Source organism: Pseudogymnoascus destructans (genome assembly GCF_001641265.1).
Source record: "Pseudogymnoascus destructans isolate 20631-21 unplaced genomic scaffold scaffold_29, whole genome shotgun sequence".
In the NCBI taxonomy this organism is placed as follows: Eukaryota; Fungi; Ascomycota; class Leotiomycetes; order Thelebolales; family Thelebolaceae; genus Pseudogymnoascus; species Pseudogymnoascus destructans.
Window position 1 is genome coordinate 300,007 of NW_020167548.1, and position 17,137 is coordinate 317,143.

The following is a 17,137-nucleotide window of genomic DNA, read 5'->3' on the forward strand; positions in this document are numbered from 1 at the left end:
CTGATTCTGACGGAGACCTATTTGCGTCAGAGGGCTTAGCATTGAGCCAGAATGGAGGCGGTGGATGCTTGAACCACGGCCTGGTGAGCACACTGATATTCTCAAATATTAGTGCGCAAAGCAATACCAATATCCAGTTATTGCCTGTATTGCTCGTGACCATTTAGCAATTCCAGCAACATCCGCAGCATCAGAACGGGTATTTAGTAATGGTAGTGATATTATTACACAAAGCGGAATAGGTTATCACCGCCGACGATTAGATATTTACTTTGCTTACGGAATTGGGGTCGGATACAAGAGGCTGACAGTGATGGCGATGATGCTGACGATGAGGCATACGAATAGGGGCACACGAATAGGGGTTAGGTTAGGTTAGGTTAGGTTATTACTATTACCAAAAGCTTCATTTTTATATACTCCATTTAGCCTCATATATCCGGATATATACCTACTCTACCCGTAAGAAAGTGGCCGGGTATATACCCTACCCGTGGGAATCACGGATACTACCCGGATACATATCCGCCGAACACTGTGCACAATTCGTGGAGAATGTGATTGAGTCATAATTGGTACGTTAAATTTAATAAGTAGAATAACAGCAAAACGATGTAGTGTTCCGCTAAAGTTGCTATTCAACGGGACGAGTTGACGACAGATCTTGGTAATGCAGTAGACCTCGTTATGGGGGCCGAACTGACCTGTCTATTATGGTCGAAGGTGAAAGGGAGTGTTGGAAGGGGGAAAGGGGTGGTTAGAACTGCACTACTTTATACCCAGCCGATTGTGAGTATTAGACATTCAAATTCGGTGTCTGATGCAGGGAGAGCTGAGGGGTACAAAGATGGACTTAGGATTCAGCAAGAGGCTATGTGCATGCGTGTGTGAATATCTGCTAGGTGATATATTTCTGGACGATAGAGGGGAATATGGGGTTGCGAGTCTACAACACCGATATCCCATCTCAGCCAGCAAGGCAGCGCAGGATCTAAGAGTTCCGCGAGTTCTGCCACTCACCTACATCCAAAGCTGTGCGTCTGCATCTGTATTACACATCCCCATCCCGAGCACACGGCCACTGGCCGCCACAAACCTATTTCCAGCGCACCGAACCGGTTCTATGTCAGGTGGTATTCAATAGGAATGCACCCAAGCCGCCAACGAGCTGAGGGTGTCTTCACAACCCAGCACTGACCAAGGTTTGTACAGCACATATGGTAAGGAGTGCGAATGTGTGCGTGGGTGGCGCCTGTCCCCCATCCAGCAAAGCGACAAGGGAGCGGCTGCCGCTCGCGACGCAAGGGACCGAGGCGTGCATGATTGTTGCAGGATGGTGTTGGTGGCGCGGGGAAGGAGGGGGAAGGAGTTCTGTAGGAATAGCGAAGGCCGAAGGCGTGTAGCATAGGGGGTATGGGATGAAGAAAGGGATAATGGAGATAGATAGGGGAAATGGCACGAAGAATGCGGGATGGGAGAAAAGGGGGAAACGGAGGGGTGAGAAGGGAGAAAGGGCAGGGGGGAGACAGTTATAAATAGAGCCGAAGGGATAAATTCTACTAGCTAAAAATTGTTGATACTAATCCTCAGTCAAGGGAGTGTTCGATAGTCGATGGAGGAGAAAGGGGATTCGGCATGGGCTGTGAGAGTACCATAGTAAGACGATGCATCAACCCAACCAGACCCTCTTGCCACGACATCCCAATCGAGACACAACACCGAGCCGGATATCCCATCAAACCAATCCCTAACACCGAGAGCAAGTGCGATCCAAAAATAACCCCGATACCACATCTTATCATTATCCACGATCCCGCCATACACCTCGCACCATCCTCGCCCTTCCGCCCCCTCCATTTCCCCGCCCGCCTGTGCACTATCTGCGATCGCGCCGGTGGGTGGGCGGCTCGTGTCGCATCTCATCGTCAGCGGTCTATCGCTTCGAACGCTATCTCACTCGTCCGTCTCACAGATATCGCCTTGCCTCATCAACGGTCATCCATCACCCCAACGCGGGGAATGACGCACAGGACATACTCCTAGCCCACAACATTGCAGATCCTTATGCTGAGCGGCGGCGTGCATGCTGTTGAGCGAAGGAGTGATGGGCATGGGCAGGAGATTGGCGCCGTGAGCGCGGGGTGAATGATGGGTGATGGGTGATGGGTGACGGGTGACGGGTGACGGGTGATGGGTGATGGGTGATGGGTGATGGGTGACGGGTGACGGGTGATGGGTGATGGGTGATGGGTGATGGGTGATGGGTGATGGGTGATGGGTGATGGGTGACGGGTGGTTGGGCTTACATGGATGTTGGAGGAGGGATCAGATGAAGGGGGGGTATGGGATGGGTGGGAAAACTTGGGTGATGGGAATGGGGTACGGTACTCTTGGAGGGGAGCCACGGGATGTTTTTGTCTCTCCCCGGCTGTGGCTGGTTTTGATAGCTGAGAACCGTTGGGAGGGTTCTCCAACTTGCCGTCTTGTCAAAACTCCCTCTCTCATGATCACTGCATTTCCAGTTCCCCTGCTCACAAGCTATCATTTACAGCCGCCGGCTGTGAACCCCAAACAAGCGACGGTGTTTGGTTACAGGCCATCCCTTGCTTGCGGGGGAACTGAGTGTTATAGTGTTATACCGCCTATATGCACGGGCATTTTCTTCTCGGACGCTCGGGCGGCACGGGTAGGTGAATGTACGAGATCCGTCCGGTACAGCAGCGGTACAGCAGCGATGCGGTGGGCCGCGGGATGCGTAGATGGGACCGGGGAGACAATGGTCGACCACGGCATATCGGAGATGGGAAGGGGTAGACCCTACCTTGTGCTCAGGGCAGTTGAGCACAACTAATATTAGCAGCAAAGGAGGCGATATGGAAGGAAGGAGGCGATATGGAAGGGAGGAGGCGATATGGAAGGAAGGCGGCGATATGGAAGGGAGGAGGCGATATGGAAGCAAGGAGGCGGAGAAGTGTCGTTGTTTCCTCGTGGCAAAGGCGAGCGACAAATGATACCGAGCTCTCTACGATGATGCCGTCTCGGTCACGGCTTTAAATCACCCCATCCCCGTCACCGTCTCAGACTGTGACAGTTGTCTCTACATCACTTCCTCATCGATACTGGGGTAGCATCGCTTGCGCTGGCGGTGACGGTGATGTGATGCCCCTCATTGTGCTGCGTGACGACAAAGTGTGACGACGTCCCCCGCCCCTGTCCCCGTCCCCGTCCCCGTCCCCGTCCCCGTCCCCGTCCCCGTCCCCGTCCCCGTCACCGTCCTCGTCCGTCCCCCGTACCCAGTACCCCACTCCGCGCACCCATCACCAACCAGCGCACAGCTGTTGGCGCCTTTACCAGCCCCCTCTGCTTCAATCGCAGCGGAAAATGGAAAAAGGCTAAAAAGGAATTATCTGATTGGCTTACAAGTGTGCTATTTCTTCTTCAGAGGTGCTTAAGCGATGGGAACCTCGGAGCGGCGGGGCGGGGCGGGAGCTGCAGTTATCGCCCCCCGGCTGCACCCCCGCCGCACCCCCGCTGCGCTTCTCCGCCCCCTGCAGGGCGTGCTGGGGTGTGAGCCTGTCGTATGTGCGCCAAGACAACCAAGAAACGTCTGGTTAAGAGGTTGTTGGCGAATGAAGTTGCTGAAGGACCTGTGCGCAGAGAAGATGCGCTAGAGGCGTCATGGCTTATGGCTGGAGTGGCTGGTTATGGACTCGAGATGAACGTCACCTTTCACCATATACCCAATCAGGGCCCCTACCTAGTCTCACCTTGCTTCGTCTGAACTCTGATATTCACCCTCACTGGCTACCCAACCAAGTAGTCCAGGTGTACTCGGACCAGCCAGAGAAGCCAGAGAAGCCAGACCAGCCAGAGAAGCCAGACCAGCCAGAGAAGCCAGGCCAGTCAGAGAAGCCAGACCAGCCAGAGAAGCCAGGCCAGTCAGAGAAGCCAGACCAGCCAGAGAAGCCAGGCCAGTCAGAGAAGCCAGACCAGCCAGAGAAGCCAGGCCAGTCAGAGAAGCCAGACCAGCCAGAGAAGCCAGACCAGCCAGACCCGACTAAACCTCCAAACCAGCCAGACCAGACCAAACCTGCCAAACTGCGTGAACCCACCCAAAGCCACCACAGGGAGCCGTCCCAACCAACAGTGCGAAGCCCATGCTGGCTTCTGGTCTGGCTGGTCTGGCTGTCTGGTCTGGCTGGTCTGGCTTCTCTGACTGGTCTGGCTTCTCTGGCTGGTCTGGCCACCTCAGCCAGTGGTGAGCGCCATATGCCCTCTGGTCTTTATTTAGAGCATTACGCTGCGAGGTCATCTTGCCTGCGTTGCCTCAAGTGGTGAGACGGGGACGATACCAACAGTGGCTATCCTCCACAGGGACTGGCTGTACACAGTGTCTGAGGTGCTGTGCTTAGCGTCACTCGTGTCCAACAACACAACGCCCCCCCTTATCCCTCTCGTGCAACACCAAAAGATTGCGGATTGAAGGCCTGCGCAGATTCTTCTCCTCGCCCTGGTCTGGCTCCATCATCTCACACAAAGTATTGACGCCTCAATATGCCATAATATGCACAGTCCAGGGCATAGCTGGCCATACTGGGAGAAATATTGACGGGAGGGGGGGGTAGGTACCTGGAGGTACACGCCCACACATCACCCCCATGTTCCCCCCTACCCTTGTCACCTATGCGGATGTGGTCCGGCTCATCTCTATCGACGAGTAGCAGCCCGCTACGGGTGCGTGCTCCCTGTACGCAATCGAAGAGCTTGCCACTAACAGCACAGAGCACACTGTTGTAGCCGCTCTGCTCAGACAGCGATGTCGAGAGCGAAGTGGGAGGCCCATCCCAGCCGCACACTGGTCGTGGTCCGCCGTTGGCTCTTAGTGCCTACTGCGGCGACTGCTTTCTCATCCCTGGGCTCTTCAACGTTGTGCGATTCTCGCAAGACTCACCAGCACAGAAACAACAACTTCTCACCACCCTCCAAACACCTCCTTTACAACGCAGACGACTCTCTGCAGCGCTTTACTCTACCAACTACCTCTATCTGCAGCCAGCGCATGAGTCTGACGCCTGGCAATAACTCCATGTGACGACTGACAGAGGCGGGCGACCACATCCAAAGCCCTGTCACTCCAGGACAAGTCGCCCAACAAGCGAGGCGGCCAGAAGACCGGGCACCACCGTGAGTTCCCTCCTCCTCCTCGCCGCTCCCTCGCCATCCCCAGCGACAGCGACCTCTGCAAACCTCCCAGTGCCGGCCCTCACCACCCCACCCCGCCGCACCGGCTAACCCGCCGTCGCAGACCCGCCCGCACGCTTCCGCCGTCGCCATGTCCTCCGGGCAGCTCGCGCGCAACCGCGCGCTGTCGCTCGGCTCGGGGCGCTCCTCCAAAGGCGGTCGCGCGGCCTCCATGGCCGACTTCAGCATGTCGGACTCAAAGCTGGCGCGCGATTTTGAGCCCTGCGACGCCACCGCCTCCATGTTCCTATATGCACAGGGGAATACGGTGGTGTGCGCGCACCACGATACTCTGACCATTGAGCGCCGCTTCTCGAGGCATAAGGAGGAGGTTTTGATATTGGCGGTGGATAATGTGTCTGAGAGGGGAGCAGGGAGGCTGGTTTTGAGCTATGACGCTGGGCAGACGGCCATTGTGTGGGATTTGATGACGGGTGATGAGGTGGCGAGATTTGCGTCGTACAATTCGCTGTCTGTGGCCGCGTGGATGCGGAATGGGAATGTGGCGTTTGGTGGGTTTTTTCTTCTCTTTCGTGTCGGGGACGATTGTGCTAATTCAAGGGCAGGTAATGCGCAAGGAAATGTGATACTATTCGAACCGTCGACGTCGGAACATATCTCGGCGAGGACGATAGACCAGGTTCCAATTACTGCGCTTGCGCCATCGGCGGATTGTCGGACTTATGCCATAGGGTTTGTAGTCCGGTTCGATTTGGGGGACAATGGCTAACGCTTTTACAGTTATCAAAATGGAAGCTTATTGATTGCTTCGCTACAGCCGCGATTTACCATACTACATAACTTAACTACCTCAAGAGCACCGTCTCCAATTGTCACCCTTGCGTGGCACGCCTCCTCCTCACGGCAAAAATCGGACATGCTGGCGACACAGACGCACGATGGTGATCTGCGCGTCTGGAGCATCGCGAAGTCGCCATCAAGCAATGACTCCGCCAAGGTCGTCCGAGCTCTCAAGAGGAGCGAGAATTTTATACCGGGTCCGAATTGGCTCGCCTGGTCAAAAAACGGTCGCATTATCCAGTACTCCGAGGGGTAAGCAGAGCATACATTTTTTTGATTCGCGTACCTGTATGCGCGCCCTAAAAAACAAGTTTGCTGACTTATGAAACAATAGAGAGACATCATCATGGGATGTTCGGACGAAGAATGTCACATATGAGACTGTACCTACTCTGGAACATGTGAAGGGTATCGCTATCTACGGACCAGGGGCTACCCTATTCACCCTTGGACGGAGTAACACAGCGCAGCAGTTCGATCTCAATTCGCCCCCTGTGCTGGTAGCCAATGTCCAGCACCCGGCAAATCTCTTGCCCCCTTCTCCGCCTGTCTCGATAGAGGAGCAACAGAAGGGAATAGTGGCGAGCTCCAGCTCCCTGTCGGAGATCCCAACCAATGCTGATATCTCAGAGAGCGATGAGGATCACATGTCTCCGCTGGCAAGGATAGCGAGGGAGATGGACAAGCTGGAGGAGCGACAGCAGTATGGCCCTGACCGGAGCGGAACCCTAAGCCCCGCATCGAGCGCCGCGTCGTCGACGTCACGGTCCTCGGCAGGCTCCCGACCAGCCCGCCGACATGGCGGCTCCGTCCTCTCCAAGGGCTACAGCGACCACACCCTCATGTCGCCAGGGTCGTCATTGCACTCCCGCGAGCCCTCCATCCTCTCCAGCCGCGACAGCTACTCTGTCAGCAGCGTGAGTTCCTCGCAGATGTCCGGCCGCTCTCGCCCGCGCGCCTCACGGCTGCGCCAGGAGGTCCTCCGCAGCCCGGAGGACAAGATCGTCGTCGACCTGTTCAAGTTCACCAAGAGCCGTCTCAGCGATATTCCCTACGCACACCCGCAGGTGCCCCAAAACAAGGGCATGTCTCACCACGAGCTGCGGCGCCAGATGCTCAATACGATCTTTGGGTGGAACGGCGAGGCAGATGATCTCGTTCGCGATGAGCTGAGTCGCCATCCGATGGGCTCCCCGAATCGGCTGTTGCTGACGAAGTGGTTGGGTGATATTGATACGGATATCATGGCTACGAGCTCGGAGTCCATGACGGCGAGTGATTGGATGTTGCTTGCGCTAAGTGGGATTGGCGGACAGACGTCGCAGCAGAAAGTTGCACGAGCATACGTTCAGCGACTACTGGAGAAGGGGGATGTGCACACGGCGGCAACGATCATGATTGGAATGGGAGATCAGAACGATGCCATCGAGATCTACGTCTCGCACAAGTGCTATATGGAGGCGCTCATTCTTACGTGCATGGTGTACCCGGCTGATTGGGGTCGCCAGACTCAGTTACTCCGTAAATGGGGAGAGTGGGCTGTCCAGCATAGCCAGCAGCAGCTCGCCATCAGGTGTTTCTCGTGTACGGAAGAGTCGCCGGCTGAGTCGTCGTATGCATCGCCCAACGCGCAATCTCTCACATTCTCACCGCTCTCCTCGAGTATCCCTGAGATGCTCAGCCCACCGCTGTCGCCACCGGGTGTAGTTCCGCGCGGCCCACAGCGCAATATGGCCAAGACTGCGGCGCTGAAGCTCGTAACAACATTCGGGGAGAAGGGTTCAACCAAGTCCAAATTCTTCGGCGGAGAGGACGAGAGGACACCAATGGGTAATGTTGGGACTCCGATCGCAGAGTCAGCACTATCGCCCAGCGGCGACGCGTCAACGGCATTTCTCCGTTCCAGACAGCAGAGCGCCCTCAACACCCCAGCGTCAGCGCGAACGGCTACACCCGGTGGATACCAGAGAAATCGGTTGCCATCCATTGGTGAGATGCCTACCGACGTAACTCCAATCATCAAGATGCCCACAGTTACCATGCCCACGCCCCGCGACCAAACCGCCAACGACGCCATCGCCTACGCGCACGCACGCAAGTCTTCCCAACCCGAGACCATCCAGCTCAGCGCCGCGACATACCAACCTACCTCGCGCGCTGCCACCGCAAGCCCCATGATGCAGCGCATGGTGCGCACCGCGAATCCGCTGCCATCGCCCTCCCCGGACAGCTTCACGGAGATAAAGCAAGAGAGCCGCGCGCGCAACGGGTCGAGGGGACGCAAGCCGGATGGATTGCAGATTCAGTGGCCGCCAATGGAGTCGATCATCACTGGAGATTATATGACGACGCCTGAGTTGTCGGCGCCAAGTAGACGCGCGACGCCCTCGGCGAGATCGGTTACGGGGTCCGTGAGCTCTACGGGTGCGTCGTCGCGCGGCTACAAGAGCCATAGCAAGGCTGGGGATGCTAGCCCGATGACAGGACGCAGTCTGGACCCCTATATCAGCAGCTTGGATGCCGCCACTCATTACGCCAAGCAGAAGGCCAAGCAGGAGCGTCAGGCGAGTCGTGACAAGAAGTCCCGCGGCCGTAGCAGCAGTGCAACGGGCAAGGGGCGCGATGCTTCGCTCGAGCGTGGAAGGAGTGGAGTGCGTTACATCAAGCCCGCCAAGCGCTCGCCGACCTCGCCAGTTCCCATGTCACCCGAGGACTTGCGCGATCTAGGTGCTGTTGGGTTCGGCGATGAGCCAGAGTCGTGCCCCGTAACGTCTGGCAAGAACAAAGGCCGCGATGGGAGCCAGGCCACCGCACGCCCAGGATCCAAATCCTCAAGCCGCATCCGCAGGATGTCTCCCGAGCCGCTGAAGTTTACTGACAGTCGACCGGGAAGCAGACTTGCAAACCGCTATGCGAGCCGGCGCGCGAGCCCCGACGCCAGCCTGACTGGACGCGATGGACGGGGGCGGAGCAAAGCGCGCGATGGGTCGCTGATGAGATCCCCGTCGTCGCCGCTGCCAATGTCTTCGGAGGCTGCGAAGTACCGCCGCGATGAGGATGATTTGGATGATACCAAGTCAGCGTTCTCGAATAGAGAGCGCCAACGCTCCCGCCAGCGTAGCGCTTCGCGCAAACGCGAGCGTGCGTCTAGTCGCCAGCCTTCGCCGGAGAGATGTAGGGACAGATCGACGAGCCGCCATACGAATGGGCGGAGCAGCACGAAGCCGGAGGACCAACAGCGTCGTAGGCTCCGCAGCGTATCGCACGCACGCGCCTCGTCGGATTTGAAGGTCGGTGACTTGTCGCAAATGAAGACGGAGCGCCAGCTCAAGAAGGAGGCCGCAGCGCGAGAACTGGAAGAGCGACGCCGCTCCCTAGCTCGCCGACCCTCCGCACCGCCTATCCTGCATCCGGAGCAACTATCGCCGCCTTTGCCGCGACCGAACTCGCGCTCTGAGTTCCTGCGCAGCTCGACGTATGCGTCACCCCGTGATCTTCCACCGCGCAGTCAAACCGTCGATCCCGAGATGCAGCGCGGATCGCCACGCGAATCCCCATACATGCATGCTCACAGCCGCTCACAGTCTACTGTGCACCAATCGCCGACATCCGTCGCGATCGGGCTACCAGCCACGCCGAGGGCGATGCAGCACCCGAAATTCGACCCAGAGGGCAAGGACATTCCTGACGTCCCACAGATCCCAGAGAGCTACTCGCCCATCCCACAACTCTCAATGGGCAGTCTCAATGCCGTGGCCTACGCCCCCGCTGAGGACTTCGCACCCCTCCCACAGACAACATTTACCCCTCTCCCAAAGACTACCTACCAAGCTGGCCCCCGCCACATCCCTCCGCGCAGCATGTCCGCCCCCATCCCCGAGGAACCAATCTCCCCGCGCGCTCTCCCCTCGGCCCTCCCGACCCACCCGGCTTTCCACGCCGCCCTACCCCCCTCCGCACGCCGCGTTAACAACCCCTTACAAGACTATTGCGCTTCCCATGCCCCGGCAGCCCGCAAGGTAAACCCAAGCACCGACGCCACGCCCGGGACTCTCGGGTACGGCACCTACGGTATGGGCGGGATCGACGCCGCATTGCACTCTGGCTCGGGGCCCAACAACATGATCCCCCCTCCGCCTCCGCCACCTCCCGCGCCACCGATCCTCAGGGAGTTGATGCATCTTGCGCAACCCCCTCCTCCACCACCAGCGCCGCTGTACCGCTACGGCGCGGCGGCGGACACGAACTCCCTCGTTTCGGGGGTTAGCCTAACGAGTTCAGGGAGTGGTGTTATTGAGATCGTGATGGACGATGAGGATGCCTCGCCGGAACACTCGCCGAAGCACTCGCCGAAGCATATTCCTCACTCCCACCAGCACCCGCCTCCACCACCGCCACCTCCTGCTCCTTCGGCACCGGCAGCTATACAGCAAGTGCCCCAGCCAGGAGGCCCACCGGTGTCCATGATGCGCCACTCCGTAGCTCAGTCCCTCGATACGCCCGCACGGGGCCATAACCGTGGCAGATCGGGAAACGATAACTCCCTCAGCGGCCGCATCCGCAGCGCCACTGAGCGCATGCGCAGCGCGTCCCGCGGCAGGAATGGCGCGAATGAGAAGAATGGGAGGACGATGAGTCCGCCGATGGAAGTGAGTCCGTATGAGAGCTTGCCGCCCCAGGTGTGGGAGGGGCCAGGGGGTAGACAGGGGAGGAAGATGAGCTTGGGTGCGCAGGGAGGAGAGAGGAACATGAGCTTTGGTGCGCCCGGGAGAGAGAGAAAGATGAGCGATGGTGGGTTGCAGGGGGAGAGGCGGGTGGAGAGGCACCCGAGGGAGGTGGCGACGAGTATGAGGGAGGGGGGAATGATTTAGCTGTGGGGCACAAATGAGCCGTCACGCATCAACCGCATCTACGTCCGTCCGCCAACCAGTCCTCACTTTTATCCGCGCCGCATAACTCGATCGATCGGATAATTCGTACATACATCTTCTCAGCGAGCGACGGGTTATTTTTTGATCCCTTTTTCTTTCACTCACCCCAGCCTTTGGGCACAGGGGTGACGGACGACGTTTATGACATATACCTTCTTGGAGATGGGGAGTTTAGAGTGCGGCTGGGTTGGTGATTGTATCCTTTTTTTTTTGAGCGAAAGGAGTGGAAATCGATGGACAAAAGCACGCGCAAGTTCAAGGACGAGGCAAGGCAGAGTCACTGGGATTGGATCGGTAGGGAAGGGAAATGGGGGAATTTAGATATCGTTACAGGGGACTGCCTCACGGCAAAGAAGACTTCTTCTGGGGGGGGTTACAGTTGGGGCTTTTCTTTGCTGGTGGATGATGGGATTTTTTGTGGCGGGATTGGGGGAGTATAGTAGTAGCGTAGTGTGATTAGTTGCTAATTTGAGGCGTTTTTTCTTGTGAATTTCTGTGTTATTGTTGGTGTGATATGATGTCCTCGAAGGGTTGAGAGGCCCTTTTGTAGTTGATACCTTGCTACGCTACTTTAAGGATGAGATTGTCGCGTTATCCGATCTACAACTTTCCAAGGAGAGGGTGCCTTTTCTGTTGAGGTCCTGCCAAGCTGGATATCTTCGAAATTACACGGTTTCATAAGCATACTCTGGTTCTCCGTCGGAGGGGAGGCGGTAGCGGCATGTGGCATGAGCGGTGGCGAGACAGGCGTGGCGGCGGACGGGGTCGGTGGTGAGAAGGGGGTAGTGGGAAGTGGGTGGTGAGAAGTGGGTGGTGAGAAGAGTACGACGGTCGGTGGGTGTCTAGATTTCACATTCGCATTGTTAGGAGTGAGGAGATATGGATCTTGTTTGGTGCCATCGTGGCCACTGAAGAGGTTGGTCGTGGTGTTGGTATTGTTGTTGGAAGGAAGAAATATGTTCGACGCTGTAAAAACTGTGTTTGGGTCACTGTAAAGTAATATATAGCTGCGATACTGAGGTCGTCATCTTCTTCCTCGCTGTTAATTTCACCAATACCTATTTCACCTTAAAACGAATAATCCGAGGCCAGGATGGATGAAAGGTCCAAGCTTGTCTAGCAAGAATGGCAACTCACCGAAATTTACAAGGCAGGGTCAGAAAAGTATAGAGATTAAGAACTAAGTGCCATATATTATGTCGATAAGCATATCTGGAAAGATTCATTAACCCATCCCCGAAAATTCCTCATTAATTTTTGGGGCAAAAGATCTATATACCCTGCGCAGCCGCTGTAAAGATTGATATACCAGACGCTAACTATTTATAATAGATTTCCTCCGTCAAGCCGGCTCACCGCCTCGACCTCGCTGTCGCCACCTCGCCGTCGCCATTCCCGCCATCGCCCCCTATTCTGAAAGCCCCCTCCGAAGAGGCCCCTTTTCAGTTGAGATGTCCTCCCTCGCTGAACTCTCAGTGCTGACCGATGGCACTGAGTATCTTGACCTTGACGCCCTTATCACCGCTTGGATAATTGGGCCGTCAAGGATCAGACCCGGGCGATCTTCGTCTGCCCGGAGGATAACTTGGCTGGCGCTGCCGAGCCACTCCTCGCGACAGCTTGTGGGTGCTCATTGTCAAAGACAATAAGCACCGTTGCATCGTCACTTGAATGTGACGAAGGAGACCACTCCAAAAGCCATCGTTGAGCTCCTTCGCGTTCGATTCGCAGAGGAGCTTGACTACAAGAGGGCACAGAGTGCCGTCTCCGCCTCCTCGCTAACGATACAGGCGCACAACGGCATAGCTTCCAGCTATTGCCGGCCTACATCGCGCTTCTTAAGACAGCGTCTCTAGAAGTCCATGTCGATCTCATACGAGATCGGCATGACCGCTTCTGGCGGATCTTCGTTTGTCCCCCTGTTTCAGAGGGGACATTCGCACTCTCGCTGCGCTCGTTGCTATGGACGGGACCTTTTTAAAGGCTCGTTTCATTCTTACCTTGTTGCTCGCTGTTGGCATTGATGCTAACGGTGAAAACATACCCCTTGCGTTCCTCTGCCACTTACGCTAAGCAATTCCAGTGCTTGTGACGGAGGAGAGCACCTTGGTGTAGGACCAAGATAAGGGGCTGACGGAGGCAGAGAGAGCCCTTGGCCCGAACGTGGCCGTAGCTTGGTGCTGCCACCACCTTAAGGGCAACTTCGCGGACGACTTCGGCCGGGCTCTCTCTCCTGCCTTCTGGAGGATCGCTCGAGCGAGGACTCAAGCGATCTTCGACGCTGAGATGGAGGAGCTTCGGAGGGTGAAGCCGGCTGCGGTTGCCTACCTTGAGGCAAGCCAGCCCGAGAAGTAGGTGGAGTGCTTGTTTCGTGGGCGTCGATATGCCCACGACACAAGCAATATCGTTGAGAGTCTAAATAAGACTCTCAAGTTCGATAGGGAGCTCCCGATTATGGAGCTCCTTGACTCGATATGGCATCGAGAGATGGAGATGCGGGGGAAGAGGTGGATGGCCGCCACGAAGGCCATCCAGGAAGGCCGGGTGACGACCCCTTTTGTTAAAGGGGCCATTAACGACAGTAGGATCTGGGCTCGAAGCAATCGAGTCCAGATCTCTCCAACACAACATCGGCACGGGTTGTACAGCCAAACCAGGCTGTACACCTTGTTGATATCACGGCAGGGACTTGCTCCTGCCGCCAATATCAAGCTAACGGCATCCCATGTGGACACGCCGTTGCCTTGATATTAGCAACGGGCCGACAGGTAGGAGACACCTGTCTCAATGTCGGCGGCTCAATGGAGAGCCGCCTACCTTGACCCGTTGCCGCCGGTTGATATAACCGCATGGTCCGTTCTTGCGGACATCCCGTGCGAACCCCCTGTGATACGGGTTCCGCGGGGGCGGCCGAGGAAACAGCGGTCTGTTTCCTCGGCCGCCCCCGCGGAATCAAGGGCGACGAGCTACTCGAGACCACGGAGGACTCCTCCCGCTTGGAGCCGTGGTTTCTGCTGTCCCCGACCCCGTAAGAAGTCGATGCTCGACTTGCGGGGAGCCGGGCCAGAACTCTCGGCGTTTCCGTCGTCCCCATCAATAGGGGCTACGGCAGTACGGGGTTTACGGGGGTTTACGGGGGTTGCGGAGGAATAGGGGGTGGGATAGGGGGTCGGTGGAGGAGTTGGCGACGGCGAGGTCGCATACGGGGGTTTGGGGGCTACGGGTATCACGGCGATAGGGTATATAGATCTTATTTTAATTTACAGCGTATATTAATCTTTACAGGAGTTGTGCAGGGTATATAGATCTTTTGCCCTAATTTTTGTTGCCAGCAATCGCCCCCCCGATGTCATGATAGAGGCACGTGGGTGGGGTGCCGTAACTAATCTCCACCATGAGCCAAGCCAAGATGTAGGAACGGAACGACAACGACTAGCTATGTGACTGGTAAAACCTAGATTGTCAACGCCTCGTCTGGCAAAATTCTTTGCTTACAGCGATTGTCTCAATATGTCGTCTTCGATATTGGAGACCCTGCAGAAGGCTGGTCAGTATCTCGGTGTTGACCCCGTCAAGATGGGCGGCCCGGTGCGCGAGATGCTGCACCGGAACTGGTACCTGGGGTTCACGTGTTTTGGGGGACCGGCAGTTCATTTTCAAATTGTGAGGAATCTACTTTCTATCTGTAATTTAGATGAACCAAGCTGATTGGAATGTAGTTTCGGGATTTATTTGTGGATAAGTATCAATGGATTGATGATCAGATGGTGAGGAGCCCTTTCGGAACCACCCCTTTTCATCAGCTGACCAAACACTCTCATAGTATAAGGAGATATTTTCGTTGTGTCAGGCTCTGCCAGGGCCGGGGAGCACGAAGATGATCTACGCCATAAATCTCATCCACGGTGGCTTTGTCGCGGGCATTCTATCATTCTTCGTCTGGAGGTAAGCGTGCGAATTGGGTGGCGTTGCCGAAGAGCAAGGCTAACAGGCCCCAGTCTTCCTGGCGCTATTGGTGCATACGGCCTCGCCGTCGGCGTGAGCAAGATTAATGATACCCTACCTGCACCAGTTTACGCTCTCCTTTCTGGCCTAAACGCCGCCACTGTTGGGATCATCGCTCTCGCAGCTGTGCAGCTATCTCAGAAGGCCATCACGGATAAACTAACGAGGATATTGGTATTCCTAGGCGGCAGCGCGGGGATGCTATATAATGCGCTCTGGTACTTCCCAGTCTTGATGATTCTTGGGGGATGCGCTACAATTCTCTGGGATTATAGATGGGGACACACGGCTGTCAAGGCTGTCAAAGCAGGTGTCTTTGGACCACGGGATCAGTCGAATGTTGGCAACGAGGAACAGCAAGTTAGCGACGAGGTGAAGTTACAGGATGTCTCCCAGTCCCGGCATGGTTCAATCAAGGATTCCGCAACATTGCGGAGAGCACCTGGAAGAGCGTCTCCAGAAGAATCATCCCCAGAGAACGCCCAAGACCAACCCACAGAAGAAGACACCGCCCGCACCGTCCCCGCCAACCTCGAGTTCCGCGTCTTCTCCTGGAAGCTCGGCGCCCTCATCATCGCCCTCTTCTTCACCACCTTCATCACCATTATGGTCCTCCGCGGTACCCTCTCCTCCCCTCCCATCGGCTTCAGCCTCTTCTCCAACCTCTACCTCGCCGGCACCATCATCTTTGGCGGCGGCCCCGTCGTCATTCCCCTCCTGCGCGAATACGTCGTCGCCGAGAACTGGGTCTCACCTCGCGACTTCCTCCTCGGCCTCGCCATCTGCCAAGCCTTCCCGGGCCCAAACTTCAATTTCGCAGTCTACCTCGGTGCACTAGCGGCGGCGGCGCACATGAACCCCGCTGCGGGCGCTGTCATGGGGTACGTGGCGATATTTACCCCGGGAATTGTGTTGCATACAGGCACGATGGGATTATGGAAGGTGCTACGCGGCCATCGATGGTTTACGTCGGGGCTGAGAGGCGTGAATGCCGCGGCGGTGGGACTGGTTTATACGGCGGTTTATAGGTTATGGGAGCAGGGGTTTTTGAGTGAGAAGTTTACGTCGGGGTCGTCGCTGGGGTTGGATCCGTGGTGGGTGGTTGTGACGGCGACGTCGTTTGTGGGGGGCAGGTGGTTCAATGTGCCGCCTCCAGTGGCTATTATATTGGGAGGAGTCATGGGGATGATTTGGTATGGCGTGGTATCTGCATAGTGAGGCTTCCACTAGCTAGCGTGATACCTTTGGCATTGCTGTGCATGGGAAATCGTCAAAATGTAGATTGGATAGGATATGATAGGGATATTACGGTTTGAGTATGGGAAAAAATGCTGGAATATTTATTCTAAGATAACCTTGGATATGCCGCTGTGAAAGGGGCCCGGATGCGGTGGACACTGATTGAACCTGACTTACTGAAGCGGAAGCTTCGGATTCAATAGCGATAACATGTTAGCCACATATGCTATTAACCATTACCACAGACCGTATAGTTCTACTTGAGGACCTCAAACTACATGGATGCATTCTAGCCGACGAGGTGGGGTTTGGGAAGACAAAACAATCCCTCCTCTCGGCCTGCTGTATTCGATTCTGCATACTGAAATGAACAAGAAGCCCCCATCAAAACTCCTGTTACCGCCGAGTACCGCTGTAAGTGCCGTTGAGTGTTGTTGCCACCGAGTGGTCCTGTCGTTATATTTATAGTAAAGAAAAATAAAGCCTCGGGCCGTACACATAATCCTCGTGAGTGATCGACAGGGTGCGAGAAAGCAAAGTGACATTCTGAATGAGCCTTGATGCTTCTTATGACCGGTTTTTGGAAATGAATGAAGATGTGAGACATGTTGAGTATTCAGCTCTCGACGCCGACAAAGCTCCTGGCTGTCATATCCTCTTTGGCGCTTACCATGTATATATATTGGTCTAGTTGTCGTATAATCAAAATGGGCACTTTGGCGGAGTGGTTAACGCGATGCCCTGCTATCTACATCACGTGGAAGTCAGGCATTTCCTTCGGGAGCGAGTGTTCGAATCACTCAGGTGTCGTATGTTTTGTATTTTTTGTATTCTTTTTTCTCATTTATTCCTAGTGTTTAATTGCATGGAGTTCATGGGAAGTTCATCGGACAGCTGGTTTGGATGTTGTGAGCTCGTGG

The 17,137-nt window shown here is 55.9% G+C and overlaps 5 protein-coding genes and 1 non-coding gene across 6 annotated transcripts; 5 read left to right on the forward strand and 1 right to left on the reverse strand.

The window, feature by feature from the left end:
- Positions 1 to 1,590: 1,590 nt before the first annotated feature.
- Positions 1,591 to 1,923, reverse strand: VC83_08687 (uncharacterized protein; the record flags this gene model as incomplete). The annotated part of the gene is made up of 1 exon (XM_024472233.1): positions 1,591 to 1,923. One exon carries the CDS (start codon positions 1,921 to 1,923, stop codon positions 1,591 to 1,593), a length of 333 nt encoding a protein of 110 aa, XP_024320139.1.
- Positions 1,924 to 3,455: 1,532 nt separating this feature from the next.
- Positions 3,456 to 5,326, forward strand: VC83_08688 (uncharacterized protein; the record flags this gene model as incomplete). Its single annotated transcript, XM_024472234.1, has 3 exons — positions 3,456 to 3,578; positions 3,826 to 4,734; positions 4,783 to 5,326. The coding sequence occupies 2 exons, from the start codon at positions 3,456 to 3,458 to the stop codon at positions 4,336 to 4,338; spliced, it is 636 nt and encodes a 211-aa protein (XP_024320148.1). The 3' UTR covers positions 4,339 to 4,734; positions 4,783 to 5,326.
- Positions 5,327 to 5,332: 6 nt separating this feature from the next.
- VC83_08689 (uncharacterized protein) lies at positions 5,333 to 11,449 on the forward strand (the record flags this gene model as incomplete). Its single annotated transcript, XM_024472235.1, has 4 exons — positions 5,333 to 5,753; positions 5,808 to 5,934; positions 5,983 to 6,294; positions 6,377 to 11,449. 4 exons carry the CDS (start codon positions 5,333 to 5,335, stop codon positions 10,911 to 10,913), a joined length of 5,397 nt encoding a protein of 1,798 aa, XP_024320147.1. The 3' UTR covers positions 10,914 to 11,449.
- Positions 11,450 to 13,760: 2,311 nt separating this feature from the next.
- On the forward strand, positions 13,761 to 14,126 carry VC83_08690 (uncharacterized protein; the record flags this gene model as incomplete). The annotated part of the gene is made up of 1 exon (XM_024472236.1): positions 13,761 to 14,126. The coding sequence occupies one exon, from the start codon at positions 13,761 to 13,763 to the stop codon at positions 14,124 to 14,126; it is 366 nt and encodes a 121-aa protein (XP_024320190.1).
- A 251-nt stretch (positions 14,127 to 14,377) lies between these two features.
- VC83_08691 (uncharacterized protein) lies at positions 14,378 to 16,822 on the forward strand. The gene is made up of 4 exons (XM_024472237.1): positions 14,378 to 14,636; positions 14,693 to 14,740; positions 14,797 to 14,918; positions 14,972 to 16,822. Exons 1-4 carry the CDS (start codon positions 14,484 to 14,486, stop codon positions 16,191 to 16,193), a joined length of 1,545 nt encoding a protein of 514 aa, XP_024320191.1. The 5' UTR covers positions 14,378 to 14,483; the 3' UTR covers positions 16,194 to 16,822.
- A 104-nt stretch (positions 16,823 to 16,926) lies between these two features.
- Positions 16,927 to 17,027, forward strand: VC83_08692 (the record flags this gene model as incomplete). The annotated part of the gene is made up of 1 exon: positions 16,927 to 17,027. It is a non-coding gene; the product is annotated as a tRNA-Ser (tRNA).
- Between the last annotated feature and the right edge of the window lie 110 nt (positions 17,028 to 17,137).